Source organism: Pipra filicauda, unplaced genomic scaffold, assembly GCF_003945595.2.
Source record: "Pipra filicauda isolate LSUMZ 115617 unplaced genomic scaffold, ASM394559v2 scaffold147_size4022426_pilon, whole genome shotgun sequence".
Taxonomy (NCBI): domain Eukaryota; kingdom Metazoa; phylum Chordata; class Aves; order Passeriformes; family Pipridae; genus Pipra; species Pipra filicauda.
In genome coordinates, this window is record NW_024103962.1 from 3,601,805 (window position 1) to 3,620,515 (window position 18,711).

General features: G+C 37.5%; 1 protein-coding gene and 1 long non-coding RNA gene across 3 annotated transcripts in view; one reads left to right on the plus strand and one right to left on the minus strand.

The window, feature by feature from the left end:
- Nucleotides 1-817: 817 nt before the first annotated feature.
- On the plus strand, nucleotides 818-13,526 carry LOC113989306. Its single transcript, XR_005562591.1, has 4 exons — nucleotides 818-850; nucleotides 1,466-1,537; nucleotides 2,005-2,062; nucleotides 11,919-13,526. It is a non-coding gene; the product is annotated as an uncharacterized LOC113989306 (long non-coding RNA).
- Nucleotides 13,527-14,934: 1,408 nt separating this feature from the next.
- CENPF (centromere protein F) overlaps nucleotides 14,935-18,711 on the minus strand; it is a 39,314-nt gene continuing 35,537 nt past the window's right edge. For both annotated transcript variants that reach the window (XM_027723759.2, XM_039378802.1), the window contains 2 exons: nucleotides 17,775-17,965; nucleotides 14,935-15,229 (listed from right to left, as the gene is read on the minus strand). In XM_027723759.2, coding sequence (XP_027579560.2) covers nucleotides 15,020-15,229; nucleotides 17,775-17,965 — 401 coding nt within the window. In that variant the 3' untranslated portion in view covers nucleotides 14,935-15,019. The remainder of the gene's footprint in view (nucleotides 15,230-17,774; nucleotides 17,966-18,711) is intronic.

Below are 18,711 nucleotides of genomic sequence, written 5' to 3' on the forward strand. Positions count from 1 at the left end.
CTGTGGTCACTACTGTAGTATTTGTACAAGACTTTGTCTGGAAGTTGTACTCCATGAGTCATCTGGATTTTTGAGATGAATTGATTTCATGAATTTAGTGCTCTTAAAAATAAGGGCTGCTTAACAGTAACTAAGGCAATAGCCGAAGATAGAGAAATTTTGTATGATTCCTTGGCCCGCACACCCCTTTACAGAATCCATGTTGAATTTCTACACAGCTCTGCCAAGGCACCACAGACATGATTTGTGATAGCCCTATGCTAGATAGTACCATTTGATTCCTTGCTCAAAACCACCAAAACCTTCATTTAACAATATTATCAAGAGAAGCTCCTATCCTCATTTGATGAGCCACAGCAAAAGATAATTTTTATGTCAATCTGGTTTTCTAAGTCCTCTTTCAAGGATACAAATGTGTTTTGCATTTCCTTCTAAAGAAAAAGTACGAAGTCCGTAAAGTTTTTCAGTTTTGTCAGAATTTCTTATTTCCTTCATAGCATTTGTATCATTTCTTTCAGATAGTTCAAACTGGTTTCCATTTCTGGAAATGGACAAGTTCATTCCCACATGAACGAACCTAATAATAATACTTGTTCGTTATTTACGTGAGTGATTGACTCTCAAGACGTTCATTTCACATGAGCTGCCATGTGATGTTGTTGTGATTTTGATATGTTGTGAAATCAGATCATTTCCCCGGGTACTCTGAGTGGAAATACATAATGTTAATACAAAGATAATTAAACAAATTATCTACATTTACCTCCTTTTCCTTTTTGTGGCAGAACCGTGAATTGTGGATTCAAAATTCTGAAATGCCACTTTTTCCAGGATTACAATTTGAAGAAAAGTAAGTTAAATATTTGTTAGTCACTTTTAACTGTTTCTAAGTTTTATATCAAAATATTAAAGTAGGAGTTTGGTGGAAAATTGAAAACAAGGCACAAGAGCCAATTACCAATAGCTGTATGCAGTGAGTAGAGGGACTCTGCTGGGAATGCGGGATTCAGTTACTTCCTTGGGAAATCAGAAAGTTGGAAGACCTTTTCTTAGTCATGCCATTCCTCTTACTGTAGGCAAAATAAATATGGTAAGGATAAATAATAAATAAACAATATTAATAGTAATTTATCTTCTAATACCTACACTTTGTTAATTGGAACTATTTTAACTGTTTATTCACAAAAGGCATAGATATTCTCGTTTAATGAAATTAATGGATTAAAGTAACTGGGAGTTGACCAACAGACCTGTCAAAATTTATCATTTTAAAACTTATAAACCTGAATAGTAAAAAAATGCAGACTAGTTAACAGATTCATCGCTTTTGGATAGGTTGGCAAAACTCTTTATTTGAGCTAGTTTAATTACTCTAAAACTTCTGCTTCTTTGGATGGTATTGTAAACCTTACTTGCATTTAGTATATGTTAGAGAAAGATGCTGACAACTGCTGTATTTTTATAGAGAAGAAGAGTATCTTCGCTTTCTTCAAGATCTCACTAATGATATTTTGATTAGAAGTTGTTATCACAGAGAGTAAGTGCTTTGCCTTTCATGTTTATTCCTTTGAGTAACAAAATTTTGACCAATTATTCAATCAGTGTAAAGAATTGGTGGTTTTAATGAGAGAAAAGTCTAAAGGCTTAGGCCCCACCTTAAATACAGAGAACTACTACCCTGTGATGGAGAGCACCAATACTCTAACATTTTTATTAAATGTGGAAGAAGAAATTGGAATTATATACATGAAAGTCTATCCCTAGCATAGTTCCTTCCAAACTGCGTGCACTTGGAATGGCAATATCAACAACCTTAAAATCCTTAATATTTTAGTTACTTACAAGTACAGTAGGGATAGGGAGGGGATGGAGCAAAAGCGAAAAGCTGGGATGCATTCTAAGTGATCTGAAAGACAGGCTGAGTAGTTATTTTTCATTTTAAAAGTTTACAGCCTTTGAACCGTTGGAGTTTTTGCACTGATGTTCCTCTTTTTTTCTTTTAAGGGCATTAGAAGATGTATTTCAAATGCACATTAAAAGTAAGAGGCATAACCTTGATGAGGTGAGCAAAAAATGTCTAGTATTAAATCTTCTGTCACCTCCAGTAGAAATGTTGTATATCAATGCTGAGCAACAATTTATGGCAGATCGACTAGTGTGCAATTTAATAAAAGGCAAGAAGAAACTCCCTCTGCAAAAGCATCAGTAAGGGCGTTTTCCATGGAGCACTGGTAAAGAGAGATTTTTCTGTACATTTTTGTGTATTACTCTAATAAGTTTTCTAAAAGACAGATAATGTAGTTAGCATGCAGAATGGCTTTCATTACACAAAACCTGTTCATGAAGAATGCTTGTTGCTGCACTTTTTTGCTATGACTGCCGTTTTTTGGAGCAAGAAAGGCTTGTAGGCTGTGGCTAGATCAAGTAAGAAGACCTTGTGTTTCAATAGCTTGTGTTTAGGAGTTTGGTCACCACTTAATACTCTAAGTCCAATATGAAGTCTCCCCATGTGGTGCCTGCTGAGAATTATACACCTCAAAATGCTTATCTGAACATCTCCCATGCTGAGAGGGAAGAGGCCTGTGAAGGGGCAATAGGAAATGCCAGGCACAAATATACAGCCACAGTCTGTTTCTCTCCTCTGCAAGTCTGGTATCTTTTCTAGGATGAGTGGAAGCAACTTTGCCTGTTTTAATCCAGGGTTTAGAGCCCTCTCCTGAGAGCAGGGCTTATAACTGCTCTTGAAAAATTGTAAGGAACACACTGTTTTCCTTTTAAAAGTCATTCACAGAGAAGATGGCATTAGTGGTGTTGTCATTATCTTTATCTTTGCTGTTATCCCAGATTGGTTGAAGCATTTGGCCATGAAATGGGGTAGGCAGCTTCCAATGCCTTCCCCAGACTGAGGAAACCCAAATCCAACACTCTACCTCCTGAGCAGATAACTCAGCTGAGCTTTTGAACTAATTCCTCTAGGTTAGATAGTAGGAGCAAAGTGGGAGATGCCAGCAGTGCAAACTGAGGTTGCAGCACTCATTTAAAAGGCACTGGGTTTTCCTCCTTATCAATAACTGATAATATGAATTCCTTCTTCTTTAAAGTCTCTGTATTAAAGGAAAGAAAATGAAATAAAAAACACTTTCCTAAGGGCCTACAGCAGAACTGTGAGCTCCACAGAGAGTGCAAGAGTTCAGTCACAGCCTTCCACTTGCATTGCCTGCCAGCTGCTTGTTGAGGGGTCCCTGCCCAGTGCACAGGGCTTGGGTCATGGGGCTCTTTCATCCAACGCTTCTCCTATCTCCCATAGGGAATAAGAGTGCTAATTCCAGCCTTGAGAGGGATTTGATGCTCCAGTCCTCCTCTAGATCTGACTTTAAAGGCCTCTATACAAAAAGGCATATCATCGAGTCTGATGACCCAAAGAATTCATGGTCAAGGGCTTGGACATGCACTCCAAAGCTCGTATAACTTCAGCAGATTCAAATGGGAACATTTCTGAGGGACTGGCATAATGTGGCTTTTAAATGAGCTACCTTTGCCTATTTGTTCCTGCAAATTTGTAAGCATTTAGTATTGTATTTTCTTTAACACTAGGCATGTGGGAGTTACACGCATGATTTGCACATTGAATAAATAACAATCAGAGGAATTATAAAATAATTAGAATGCAGAATGTTATTTTTGTCTTTCGAAGTGCTACAATTAGGGGAGAGATGGTGTTTTGGTAACTGTTTAGTTGCTGGACTGAATGACAGTCAGTAGGTGAAAAAGTGTTTGAGAAATGACCTGAGCTGCAATTTAAGTTGGTTTGTGGGAAAAAAATCAGCAGCTGCACCTCAATTTGAGAGGATATGTAGTTTACATCTGACTAGAGGATGCTGAGCAGATTTGTAAGGTCAACTGTTGCCTTAGAGATAGAGCTGAGAAACCTTTAACAGAAAATTGAAGGTATATGATTCCTTCCAGAAGGAAAAGTTTGTAAACAGGAGCAGATTTCTACTATGTCCTACTGGAAAATGTTTGATATCTAGGAATGCATTGTTCTGAACCTGAGTAGAACTTAAGCCTGGTGTTTTCCCCTCTAAAAATACTGACTGAAGACTTTAAAGAAACTCGAAAAAGAGGAATAAAAGTAATTGGCCAATAATTGAATTAAAGATTTTTGCATGTTTAGCCATGCAATGAAGAAAGGAAAAAGAACCAAACTGCCTCTCTGTATTAGAAGAACACAGCACACAGGAGAAAGAATTGTTTTTTGAAAAGATTAAATGAGAAGTGTAAACATAACTTACACAGGAGAAGCTTGTGAGCAGTGACATTTATTAGAACAGGCATAGTTCCCACAAGAGAAGTAATGGAAGCTGAATTGCTTTCAGGCTTTTAAAAGTGAATTGGCCAGTGGATGGAAATGAATTCCACAGAGAGTGGACTTTTGTCCTACAAAAATATTTTTTTCCCTTTTCATTTGTTGTCTTCAAACCAAACTCTTTTTGTTTACTATCACTGTTTTCTGGACCAGACAGACAAAATAACAAGATGGAAACATCTGTCAAGGTCTTTGCAGCGTCTTTTTTTACCCATCCTGGATACCTGCCAACTTGTTATTTGGGTACTTCCTTCTCTGGACTCTGCTCTTCTGTGTGCTTACTATCCAAAACCAACACACCCCTCTCCAAGTTCCTGCTGGCATTTGCTCCAGCACAGTGTCTAAGATCTGTTCCCTAAAACAACCTCCACTTTGGTCTACTGCCAGTTCGTACATCATGAGGGTGCTTAAACCCATCCAAACGCATGGCTTGACCCACCATCCATGTTTGGCCCCACATCACAGCTGAGCAATCCTCACCACTTACCAGGGGATTCATGGCTTTAGTACCTGCAGCCTTTTCTCCAGCTTTTAGAAAGAGAATAGCACCATTGCTCTTCCAAGGAGAAGGTTACACACTCAATGGGATATTATATAGTGACTGAGGGAAAGAAGAATGCAATTAATTGCCTAATTCTGTTAGGGGAAAAAATAGATAACTGCATAGCAAAGAAGAAGAGAGTGAAGAAAGAATATAGGATGGAGGAAAGAAAGACAGTGCCTCAAATATAAGAGCCTTTTAAAATGACTGGCATCTTCACCTTAGATCCTGTTTTCTACATACCTGCACGTTATAATTACTGGTGTAAAGTGGGGCAGAGAGGGCAGTTCTATCACTGGACTCCAGCCCAAGGTAATTTTCAATCTGATTCATCAAGGTGTCAGAGGAGCAATTTTTAATTTTTTTTTTTGCTTCAGAACATGCAATTTCAAATAGCATGTTCAGGAGAAAGCGTGCACCAGTCCTTCCACCAAGATTTATTTCTGCTGTTCACGCTGTTTCACTACCTCTGCAAGCTGCATTCAGTGGTCTACTTAGAAATCTTCAACTGAGGCTTCTTTTCACCTGCCCAGCCCTGGATGTTCAAACATTCTTTTATGTTTTAGAACTACAATTAATTAGCACACTAATTGAGGAACTGGAGAGTTTTTCTAACAAATTTTCACAGAGCAAAGAGGTTCCCCCCTTTTCTGTAGTACTGAAATGGTCTCCACTCAGGAAAGCTTGTGAAAGTTGGGGTTTTTTTTATCTAGCCACTTGCTCAAATCCAACATCAGGCCATTTTATACCTTAGAAGTGCAAGGAGGACATTTCTGCTACAGAAACTGATCCATACTCAGATACAGTTCGAGCAGCCATCAATTCAATGAAAAATATTTCCTTAAGGAGAAAAAAAAATTGTTGGTTCTTGCTAAGAGGTACAGGTAAAAGAGTAGCTCTTCTAATCCAGGAAAGTGGAAAAAGTGTCCCTCCTGGGCTTGAAATAGCCACTGAAATGGGTCTGTAAGTGAATAATTTCAGGAAGTTGATGGGAAACTAAACAGTGCTTGAAGGGGTGAGGGATCCAGTGCCCATCAGTCTTCCAATGAGCAAACCGGTTCAACTAATTTATTTCCTGGAATTTTATCATGTAAAGCCAAAAGCTTCTGAAGACACAAAGTAGTATCTTACACTTGGTTTGTCTTTGTTTTAGGAGGATCATAAAGTGTTCATGCTTAAAACAGTACAGTGTAACGACACCAAAAGTTTTATCTAAGGTGAGGGGAAGATGGAAGACAGCTGATAAATGGCATCCAGCAGTGTTACCAAACATTTCAGGACAGGAACACAGAACACCACAGGCAGCTGAACACCACAGTGGTGTGGAAGCTGAAAGCCCATTTTATTTAACCAAACAAAATTATTTCCTTTGATTACTGTGTGAGTATAGCCTCAGCGATAAGACCTGGCAGGAAGTGTCATAGGGCCTTTCATAGCCCTTAGTCAAAAGGTCTATTTTAACATTTCTAAGGCCAAAAAATCCTTTTTTGATGTGCCACACCCCAGCACTATCTTGAGTCACACTGAAGCAGACACAGGAGAAAGTAACCTCTGCTTAATCCCTGGCACCATCTCCTACATGTTCTTTGCCCTTCCCTTCTCCAAGCGCCATACCCTTTCTACTTAGCCCATCATATCTCGTGGGACTGCTTTAGGAGGAGATACATCAGAAACAAGTGTGGTTTGGGATGCTAATGCAATAATTAGTGGCTTAATCATCAAAGTGAATAAGCAACAGTCCCTTTCAGCTCTGTGCACTGCTACCATTTAAGTACAGAATTTTGTAATGTACCGTAATTAGATACTGCACATGGGAAAGTCTTAAAAGTAAACCAGTAAAAATGAAAATGACTGCTCTGAGATGAGCACAGGACCCAAGTTTATTCTTCTCATAACAGAAAAGGTCAGCGATCTGGTATGTGGAAACTTTCTTCCAAACCAATACTAACCCATTGGCCCCATCACAGGCAGAAAGGGAAGTGTCCTGTGAAACAAGTTCTCTTCAGCATGGGACTTAAAGTAGGAATCTTCTGTTTTGGCAAAGCGACATGGCTAATATTTTTTAGAAATTCCAGCATGAATAGTTTAATTTCAGTTTCTTAAAATTCTTCTGATTTTCAATTGGATGTACTAATTTCACTGCCTGCTCTGGCCGTATATACTGTGTAGCTCTCCCCATTTCATATGCACATTCAGATGTGTGCTTGCAGTGGCAAATACCCATTTTTTCAAGTACACAGGTATCTGCCTATGGAAACCAGAGTTTCCATACATGGAGACAACTGGAAAATTGGATGAGTATCACGTAAACATGGTCCATCTCACTACCAGTGGACATGTGTACAGTAGACTCTTCACATCTGCATAGCTGACAGCTTTGATTACTTCAGCCACTAAAACCAAGCCTAACCCCAAACTATGATTTAGTTATATGTCACCAAGCTTCAAAATGAGATCTAGAGGGGAAACTTTCACAGTTACAATACGGTTAACTGATAGTTACAACACAGGATTGAATCTGCTGGCTCAGCACTGTGCAGGCCTGGCCACAAACTCTCACAGTCCTCACAGCCTTCCATAGCCTTGACTGCTGTACTAGATTTTTCCCTTTTGTTGAAGGTTCACTTTAGCAGTCAACTCAGCAAAACAGAACACAGAAGATAAAAAATTACCTTATAATATTTACAAAGAGTAGCCTTGGGAATAGGTTTTAGTAACTTTTGTATTAGTCCAGAAATTATTGTAAGAATCCTTTTAGAGCCATAGAATAGGTTTTAAAGTTGCTCTTTTCATTATTCTTGGGTATTTCTTAATGTCTATCATGGCCATAAACTTCTCAAAATAATAAGATACTGAAGACTGCAAATCTTATCAGTCAGTTTGACACGTGTGCGTGGAGGAATCCATTGGATCCCTATCACAAGGAGTTCTTATTGCTCCGTATTTTCTGAACACTGATATGTTGAGCTACAAAAGTGATTTCTTTTGAAACACTGGACATTATGTGTTTCCAGCTCATGGAGAGTGTACATTGTCTTTAATAAGTTTCAGCAAGAGCAACTAATTTTCTGTTAAAGTGCTTAAGATTGAATGGCCATTGTAATGATCTTCAAATTGAACCAGAGTTATAAGTTTTTCCCAGTAAGTTCCTCTGAGTCTGCCCATCCTTTTTCCCTTTCTATATGACAGCTTCTAGACTCCATTCCATGTCATGAATACCCACAGGTCTTCTTCTACAGAACAAAAAGGCCGTCATGATTATCATCTCCTAATAAAGCCAAGTTGAGTGAGGATGCTCTAGCAATCCTAATTAAATAATCCATAATTCGTTTTCCATTTGATTCATTCTTACAGTAATATTAATAATTTTCTCAGTCTTGACTAAGTCAAGGCACTTGGTCAGACACTCTCAGTGCATTCTGCAATCATCTGCCACTGAGAATCTAGTCATGTATTTTTCAAGATAGGTGAACTGTTTGCCTGCTTACTTAACTATCTGCAATCCCAACTATGGACTGCAAATTTCGTCACCATTTTCCTTTCTCCCATTATGATTACACTGGATCACTCACGTATTTAGCTACAATTGTCTTGGCTCTTTTAAAGGCTGAAATACAAAAACACACAGGATCACAGAAGAACATGGAAAAAAGGCCTGTTTTGCTCCAATGAATTCTGGATGTTCAAGTTGGTGTCTTACCCCTGAGGAACCTGTGCATGTGGTAGGCATAACCTTGGACTACATGCAGTCCTAAGGTTTAATGTGGCAGTCTTCCACATTATTCTTACAAAGAGAAGGTAAATTTGCTGCTACTTTATGTAGTGTGTTTTATGGAGCTCTGCTCCAGGGTAGTTTACAGGAGTCCACCTCTTCTGCAGTCTTGCCTCTGTGCTTCTTTTCAGAATGGGATTTTCCAGGAGGGTTTAGCTAAAAGAGAGGTAGTCTGGACTGCAAAATTTCTTGCAAAGGAAAAAGAAAGTCTCTGAGACTACTTGAGTGAGTTAGAGGAAATAAATGAATGAGATAGTGGGGACAAAAGTGAAACACCTACTTAACTGAAACCTCATTTCAGTCGTTTTCTCCAGTTAATTAAGTATTGAGGAAAATGGATGCAGAAAGCACATTTTAAAGCAATCAAGTACTGCCAGAAATCAAACCAGCAATTTAAAAAGAGAACAACACTGCTCTCTGGCATCTGACAAAATAAGATATTTGACAGGGAACAATATGTGCAGTACTGGTTAATTGGGAGGCGAGGAGAAGAATAATCATAGCTGCATTACTGAATTTATAGAAGTATCTCCAGTGTACCACAGGGACAATGTGAGTTTGTGGAATCCTCCTGCCTGCTACAGCAAGCCAGCAATCTCTTACATTCCCATCAACATTTTTTTCAATGTACCCTAGACAGCAATGCAGAAATAGCAACTGTGGTGGCTGAAACCAGGAGAACTGCCTTTAAAATGACTGCAAAATCCCCCACTTTTCTCTGCTAATGAAGAGGTATGGGATAAGAAACAAGTGGGGAAAAAAATCTTCATTAATGCTTGCTCTCCTTTGCTAGCCTTCATCAGAGCAGGGAACAACCCTTTACCAGTCATCTGGCTATGGAATATGGCTATTCCAGCACCAGTCCTACAACAGGTTGGGTTGACTGAGTGTATCAGGATTAGAGCAAAGAAAAGACTATTTTCCCCAGTTTTTAGTTCTAAGCTGTAGCCAAACACAACGTGAACTCAATCCGCCAACTAACCTACATTTTAGAAGCTCTGGCAGAGCATTTAAGGCTATATTGTCTTCCCTGCAGTTGGTTCACTGACCTTTCATTTTTTCCCATGTCATTTTAGCACATTAAAATGATGATTACAACACAAGCATGCTGCTTTGTCAAAGACGTTAGCAAAGGGGATTGAGACACCTGAACAAATAATTTAGTACCCTTCCTACACATACTGACAACACTGTGTAAGGGGATGTGCAGTTAATGGGACATTGTTATTTAGACTCTTTGATATAAACCAATACTTTCATGGGTAGCTGCCTGTCTCAGCAGTAGATTTGTTGATCTGAGGATAATATCAAAAGCCAGACAAAAAACATTCATATAAAAAGAGAGGTAGAAGAGCAGCTAACCAAGTTAAATAAGCAGTTGAGCAAGTAGAAGATTCAGGAATACAAAACAGATTCTTTCCCTCTGTAATTGCTCACAAGATATTGACAAGAAACAAAAATCCAAATGGTCATCTCCTTTACTACTTTTAGCCTCTGTGATTGGAATCCAAGTTAATTAAGTTAATCTAAAATTAATTTAATCCAAACTATGCTCCCATCAGGAGAACTAAAATCTTCCATCCCTCGGTGCCAGGCAGTGCCTAAAGCTATGCATATCTTTAAATACCAACAGTAGTGCTGAAAACAGAGTATTTTTCAACTTGGGGTCAAAAGAACACAGAACATTTCCCTTTCTCTATACTAAAAAAAAAAAAAAAAAAAAAAAAAAAAAGAAAGAAAGAAATTGAAGTCCCCAAGCACAATTAATAATTTCCCACTTCCCTGTTTTGCCTCTAAAACAGAAAAAATCAATAGTCTGATGTGGGTACACAGTCTTGATGAAAAGTCAATCTTCTTTCACAAGATCAAGTGTATTTACACTGATTTTATGTGGTACTCAGCAGGCTGCCTAAATAAAGGAACCCTGAAACACTGCCTAGTACAGAGCAGACTCTCACTAAGCTTTCATCTGTCTAATTTATGAAGCACAGTAGCAGAAAAGCAAAATACAGAAAGCTGTTGATTTTTCTGTGCACCCATCTATCATCAGAGCTTTCACTGAAGTGTTTCAACAGCTGAATTGTCAATAGAGATCATGATTTTTCTGCTGTTAAAAAAGCTTCCAGGCAGACAAATAAAACCATGCAAAAAGCTAAGCAGATTTAGCTATTTTATAGCAATATCCTGTTTTTCTGAGTTCCATAGTTTCTGAACTCTACACTGAAATAAGTGCTTAGGTGTGCCTACAAGTGTGTCAAAGAACATGCACACGCACATATACATACAGAGATCATCTTCTGTCACAAGAAATATACACAGACCAGTCCATATATAAAGCAAATTCACATGGCTTTTGAGTACTGCTATTGCAGTCTGCTTTCACCATAGTCCACCTTGCATTCAGTTGTCAACATCGTTAAGAAGTTCAAACAGCTGTTTTCAATTGTTTTCTGCAAAAAATTACTGGCAGCCTTTTGTAATTTGTGGCTGTTTAGGATAAGACAGCAAAAGCAGAGGGAGATGGAATCATTTTAAAGGTTAGACAGCTGAAATCTCAAATAGGAGGAACAAGGAAACTAGCTCTGGGACAAGTACGGAGTGTTCTCTGGCACCTGGGCCATGGAGTGGCACTGCTTTCCCTACTGTACAGTGTTCAGATTGTCCACCACTGTGGATTGTTCACCATATCAACTGTAGGGCACACCAACCAAGTTAGTAAGTTGGATAGCCAGAGTGTGATTCTTCTTTCAGCTCCATCTCTCCCTCCCGCTGGCTGTTACTGGACTGTCAGACCCTTCTGAGTGGACCTGCTGTGAGCCAGCAGACATTAGTGATGGCAGCACTGCACCCAAGGGTGGAACTGCAATGCAGTGCAGAGCATCTGTTGGAAGCTGAGGCTTGAGAAAGTAGCACAGGACCATGTTCAATAAATGGCATTTGTCCTACAAATTTTTAAAAAATTTGTACAAACTCTACCCAAATGGTAGTTATTTAGATTGTGGCTATGCCACAGGAAGCACAGGGCTATCTGAGCCCTGCCACTGCTGTATTGTTTCTGCACTCAAGGTCTGGAGAACTCCTGATTATCCCTGAGCCAAGAGGACTCCAGAAGTCGGGGCAGGACATGACCTGGGAACATTTTGAATTCTGACACATGAGACAGCAGTTGGCCCTTAATAATAGTCATGGACAAGCAGCAGACAAACAAATCTCCTTTTATGTTTTTCTTTCATTACTAGGTAAAAATGACAAGAATAGTTCAAGGCCTGAAGAAAGAGCTGAACATCACAAACCAACCACACCTTTCCATCAGCTGTGAGGGCACATGGCAAAAGGATGCCAACATTCCTGCAACGTGCTTTTAACTCACAGTTTTGGGCATTTCAGAGAGCATTGAAAATCAGTTGGGACAGCGAACTAGTTTTTACACCAATTACAATGTAAACCTTGGGTAAACAGGAAAACGAAGAAGAGATCCACCTAATGCATCTGCCCAGGATGTAACACAGTATCACTATGGCAACAACCAGGTTAGCATGCTGAGAACAATACCAGAGCACCAAAGACATTTTTACAGGGGCTTTCACAATCAGAATAGAAAGCCAGATACAAGTGTCCTTTAATTCATTACAGATAGTTGACAATCCTATGAGAAATCCTGATAAAGCACTTGGATTTTTTTCCTCTGCATGCTTGATATACAGATAGGTTGGAAATTAAGTTTTCAATACAGCTTCCCTATGTGAATTGCAACCTGAAATCTCATCAGTTTGCAAGAGGATGTAGAATATTAAGTCCCACTTTCAAGAGATTTAGGCAGTAATCTAAGATCTCTTTAAAATCTTAACCTATATTAGCTTATATGTGAAAAAGCTAAGACTAGCTAGTACCACAATACATACTAGTTACTGAAAAAAACCCAGGCATTACAATCTTTCAAAATGCAAACATTTCACACTTAATGAAATCTAAACACTTATAAAATACAAGTGCAGCCAAGTAGGAAAATATGTAATGACTAAAGCCTCAATCCTTTCTTTTACTGATGATAGTCGCTTCTTTCATTATAACATAGTTGTTTAAATTTGTCTGGTTAAGATTAGACAGCTTTCTAAAGATAGATGTTTTTTCCACACTCTTCTCCAAGTGGGACACTTTTCAAGGCATCAGATTAAAATAGAAAAACAATGATTGGGATAAATAAAACATACTAGTTTTGTTTGGGTTTATTCTGTTGTCCGCTACCAGTGCCTTTTCACATACCGGCTTCTACCTTGAGACTTAATTTTTTAAAAAATTGCTAATTCCACAGATGATCCCTAAAGAAGTTCACCACATAAAACCTGTCTGAAATAATTTAATTTTTACAAGCAGCTTTGTCAGTATCCTGACAGAAGATGAGGCAATAAAATGCATCCTTTAAGATGGGCCCCTTTCAGTCTCTCTGGAAAATGCCTCTAGGCATAGTGCCACAAGGATTGTTTTAATTACCTAATACTTAAGTTAAAAACAATTTGAGATGTTTAAGAAAAAGCCACAAGGTTTACTGATCCTACACCAACCACAGATAACCTTAGTTAGTAAAGGATAAGGTCATATAAGATTTTGTTCTTTTGAACCGTATTTTTGTTTGTCTGATTTGTTACTCATTTGATACAAATGCTCAATTTCGTTAAAGTTTTTTTCAGTTAGACTGATGAGTAGATTATTTGTTCTCATAAACTGACTGTATTCTAACAGACAATGCTGCAAACAAAGCAGAATAATGGTGTGTATGTGTATGCAAAAAGAAAAAAACACTGCTTTGAGCATAAAATTAACTCACCTTCAAGTAGAAGGTCTCATCACAGAAGCAATTGTTACACTTTGAAAGTTCAACTTAAAACAAAGGTATTATCTTTTATTTAAAGTTAAAGAATCCTTTTCAAGAAGTAGAAAACATTATTACCCACTTTTGTTGAAAGGAGAAACATCTTTCTGACAGAATAACAACATGAAAATGCCTCTCTGCTGTGAATCTTGGAGTCTTAGGGCACTACTGCTCATGTAGAGGAGCTTGATTTTCCTAATACCTGGACAGGGTAGGTGAGCATAAGAAATATGAATTATCAGAAAGTAATTTCTTGTTCAGTTGGATAATGACTGATGTAGTTGATGTCACTCTTTTCTATAGCATAAAATTGCTCTGTGCTACTGAGCAGTTAGACCAGTTAGACCTTTGAAATCCACAAGTAGAAGTTTGCTGGGGTGAGTGTATTTGTAATGAATCATCCTAAATTCAAGTGCACTTTCATGAACTAGATGGAGTTATTTAAATGCTATTTCCAGGTAAGTTACTGTCTTTTGGTATCTCAAATATGATTTTTCTTAAATGTAAAGGAGCTAACTTAGGGCATTCTATGCAGATATTTCATGACACCTGACCATTTTTCCAACACATCCACTCATTACATCAGGTACAAGCCTCCAGTGATTTTCATATAAAGTGACAGATTTGATGTTAAGCATTGTCAGGGTGAAGGGTGACCTGCAGAGAAGGAGACAGCCGATGTTCATGGAACAAGCACAAATGTGTTGTTACAGTGTCCTTTCTGGCCAAGAACAAAGTACTCCCCTCAGTTTGCAGAGGATTGCTGGCTGGCCAAGGGCCATTTTGCAGAAGTGAAAATTAATGTTGTAAGAACTTCAGCTATGGTCAAAGCCAGTACATACTGGGAAATACAAAGAGATGGTTTGCCAGATGCTTGGTTTCAGGGAAAACAGACTTAGTTTCAAGGAATATTCTTTGGCTTTGTTTGGACCATGTCTCATCCCCCTTTGCATAATATTAATCCATCAGGAACAAGAGATACCAAGACACAGCACACTAGACCTGTACACTGGATGCATCTTACATCTGTTTTTATATTTTGTCTTGCATTTAGAAATTATGTCACTGCTTCATTTTAAATCATCCAATGGTGTTTGTGTCATTTTTCCCGGAAGCTAAAATTTTTAGAGATACTTAAATGAGTTTATTTTGCATTTGTAAATCAACCATTGATACTCAGAAAGAATAACAACAATGGCAACATGTGGTCTGCTTTTTCCATGGTTTAATTTTTTAACAGATTTATAAAGAACTATTTACAGAAAATTCTACAATTATAGTTCATTACTATTTCACAAGTTTGATTGACTATTGGTATTAGTAAATATTCAAAAAAAAGCTTTACAGATCCCATATATCGTTAATCATTGGATAAGAGAAAATGGTGCCTTCCATATAGTTCTGATATTTATTTTACAAACTGGTTTTTAATCATCAGTTATTCTCAGTTGTGATTAAGTCTACACAGATTTACTGCACCTTACAATTTTCTTTTTGCTCATCTTGCTCAGATGATCCTTGTTCATTTAGAGAATTTTTGGCTTTGTGCATCATATGACTCTCACTAGTATTATCAGAGAGAGGTTTTGTGGATTGTTTACACAGGCAAAGTGGTGACCTTGAAGTAGAATTCTTTGGTGGAAAAGCTGTTACTGCTTGGGACTGCTGCTCATCATTTTCCTGTAACACAAACAAAAATACCATTGTTTACTGCTAATGGAAAACCATATTAGCTTTCTGCAGTGGGTCAAAAGACTTGCTGCAAAAGCCCAAATATTGGGGATTTGGAAAAAAACACAGACATACTGAAAACAGAAAAAAACCCTTTAAGACATTTATCACTCTCAATATACAATATGGTGAGACTTGTTAACAGTTGTTTTGGTGTGGTGCAAGGTGGAATATCTGTTACACAGCTAGTAAGCTATTTGCTAGAAGCAGAAAAAAAGCTACCCCAGGAACAGACAGCATTTCTAATCTGTTTACTAAGGCACCCAGTATTGTGTACCAAGATCTGTATTTCAATTTTCTGTACATACACTGCAAAAATAAAACATAGGCCTCACTTTTTTGCTGTCATCTGGACAGAAACCACTGCTTTCACATTTTAACTGATGTGCAGTCAAAGCAGTCAATTCACATAGAAAATTCACATAGAAAAGTGAATAAATTTGCGTATGAAAATGACAGGCACATTTTAAACACCTTGAGAAATTTGCAACAGTTTGAAACTGGATATTTAAAATGAAGTACATACAAGCACCTGTCAAAGAGAAGGAAACAAGGTTTATTTCACTTTTAAAATAAGAGACACCATTTACTGTATTAACATAAAGCATGAAACAGCATGTTTCAATAAATGAAATTATGAGCATTGCTCCAGAAATTCCCAGATATACGTCATCTTGAAAGAAAATAAACACACGTGTCCAGTAATAAATTCCTGGAACTGATGACTTTTTTGCATCCCTGACTTGAGGGAAGAAAAAAACAACCCTGAAATCTTTATTTTTCCTATCTAGTTGAAGGTAAGGAGTAGCCTGTCCTTAGACCTAGACAATACAAGCTTAGACAAAGAGGAGGACTGCCTGGGAAATTCCTCCCCCAGTTAAATTAGAAAAAAATTATTATGGATTGCTTGTTATTTGTTGTAACCTTGAATATGATCAGCAAGAGCCTAAAACAAGCTTACACCCTACCGGCAGGTGATTACTACACAACTTTCTGTGACCAAGGCTTCCTTTCTTTTTGCACTACTGAGATTGTTTACAAGCAACATCATTTCTTTCTAACATTACAGGGAAACATATATAAATGAGTGTAAAGAAAGGTTATTGGCATCACTTAATGAAACAGTAATAAAACACAGACCTCCAGGCAATGTCTGTAAGAAGCAGCAAATTTTGGCAAGTAGGGTAATTATCCCTTGAAACAACATATCCAAATTCGGTGGATTCACTCTCACTGCAAAATACAGATTTCATATGGCTATAGTTCCAAAAAAATTATGTCTCTGACCTGACTTGTCTTCCCAATGGTGCTTTCTGGCCTCAAAATCTATGCATCCATCAAACTATGTGTTACTTGCCTTTACTTACTTTTGGTATCTTGCCAACACACTTTATGTGCTAATACAAAATAACTGCATTTAAAAAAACCCAAAACAAACAGGAATGAAAAAATCAAGAGAAAACCAAAAAGTTGTGCACCAGATTCCACTGATTGCCAAGAGAATGCTTTTGTGTAACCTGGCAAACTGGAAGAATTTTTATATACTGACATATTTCTGTGTAGCCCTCAGATAAAGAACTATCAATATCTAATAGCTATTCTCTTATTGCTCAGCTTGAGACAGCATGCTTAAAAACTTTGGAGGAGATTTCGGACAACAAAAGTTTATTTCTGTCCTAAGGCTGGAACACTTTTCTATAATCTGCAAAGCGCTTGCATCAGCTTAGAAAGAATGCCTTATTCTGATGTTCTATGAAACATTCAGCAGTGTGTCTGTTACTGAAAACACTTGAAAAGTTAATGTAAACTTTAGTTACTAACCTTTTTTTAATAAAAATCCGCTTTCAAAATCTAACTGTGTAGTATTTATCCATTTTGATAACATCAAAATCTGTAAGCATGAGCAAGCTGATCTAGTAGAAGACTTTCCTGTCCACAGCAGGGAAGTTGGAACTACATGATCTTTAAGGTCCCTTCCAACAAAAAAGATTCTATATGATAGTTTCTTTACTATCTAAATGTTCCCTATTTACATGTTTAACAGCATCTCAAATATCTGTAGTTATTTTACAGCACCTGTAACTTGGAATTCCAAGAAAACTGGTTTGCAGAAAACTTTAAACTCAAACTCCCAGAGGTTAATCCTTTTGGTGTTTACTTTCTCTGAAACCTAAGAAACCACAGTATAAGGAATATCTGCTCTTTAGTATACATTATAAGAAATTGAAAATATACCTGTATTGAATTTACATTTCTCAGTGGTTTCTCCCTTTGAGGTCACAAATAACACCACACAGTCAATTTGCAGATTGCTAGCACGGACAAGACCTATGTCATGTTTTACTGATTCAGTATTTATGATCTTCACTGTATTGTTGAAAACATAAAGAATGATGATAATATCCTCAAACTTACTTGGAAAGATGAATACATTTAGTGAATGCATTAAGTTTTCCCCACGACTTTCATATCCAGATAAAATTTTTCAAGTTACCTTTTGTGGTTTGCTGCCACCAGGTGTTGGACAGGAGCGCTCACCAAGATGATCTGGTCTGCACCTCTGTAAGTCTTGTTTAGGCAAAGGCTGTTTCTCACCCGAAGTAAGATGGGGACTGGTTCTGAGGTGTAGCGTTGTTCTACGTAAGATGTAAGGGCTGGACTTGCCAGTGGGGATGTCAGCAAATCCTGAAAAATAAACAGCTTCTATTAAAACCAGCTAAATAAATTAAACTTTCTCAAACGGATTTCCTTTTTCACAACAGAGATAAAACCAGTTGATTAAAATAAGTCATTTGTTCTACTGAAGAAAATGGATCAAAAAGATTGCTGAATAGATCATGTGTATTCCAAAATTCATATACAAAACTTGGAAACCATGGAATACAACCATAGAATTACAACAGAAAAAATTTTCAAACAAGTGTTTGGTCTTTTTCTTTACAGGTACGTTATTATGTGGAGAACAATTTCAGTCTGAAAACATGTACTTGTTAGTTCATGATACCATGACATGATACTCTTGGTTTTTAATATTTTTCTCTTGCAGAACTAGAGTGTTATAGATTGTCTGTTATCCCTCTGCCTAGCCTAAAAGTCAAACATTAACTGGTGCACACGTTCTCAGAACAGGTATTTTGTAAGAAAAATAGTAATGCTGTAAAGAAAATGAAATGCAATGTTTAGCCTTAGAAATCCTAACTTCTGGGAGTGATCACCAAAGATGAGGCAATTCAATATCCCTATGGCTTGTCCTTTAATGACTGCAATTACATTTATAATAAAGAGTTACTTACTAGGTAGTTGAACATACAATGTATTTTTCAAGCCCTGATTTGTACAATCTTCTCAACTACTTTCTGCTACAGTGAACCCTTATATGGAATATCAGTCTACCTAATTTCATTGCATTCAGAGCAGATTGAAAGTGAACT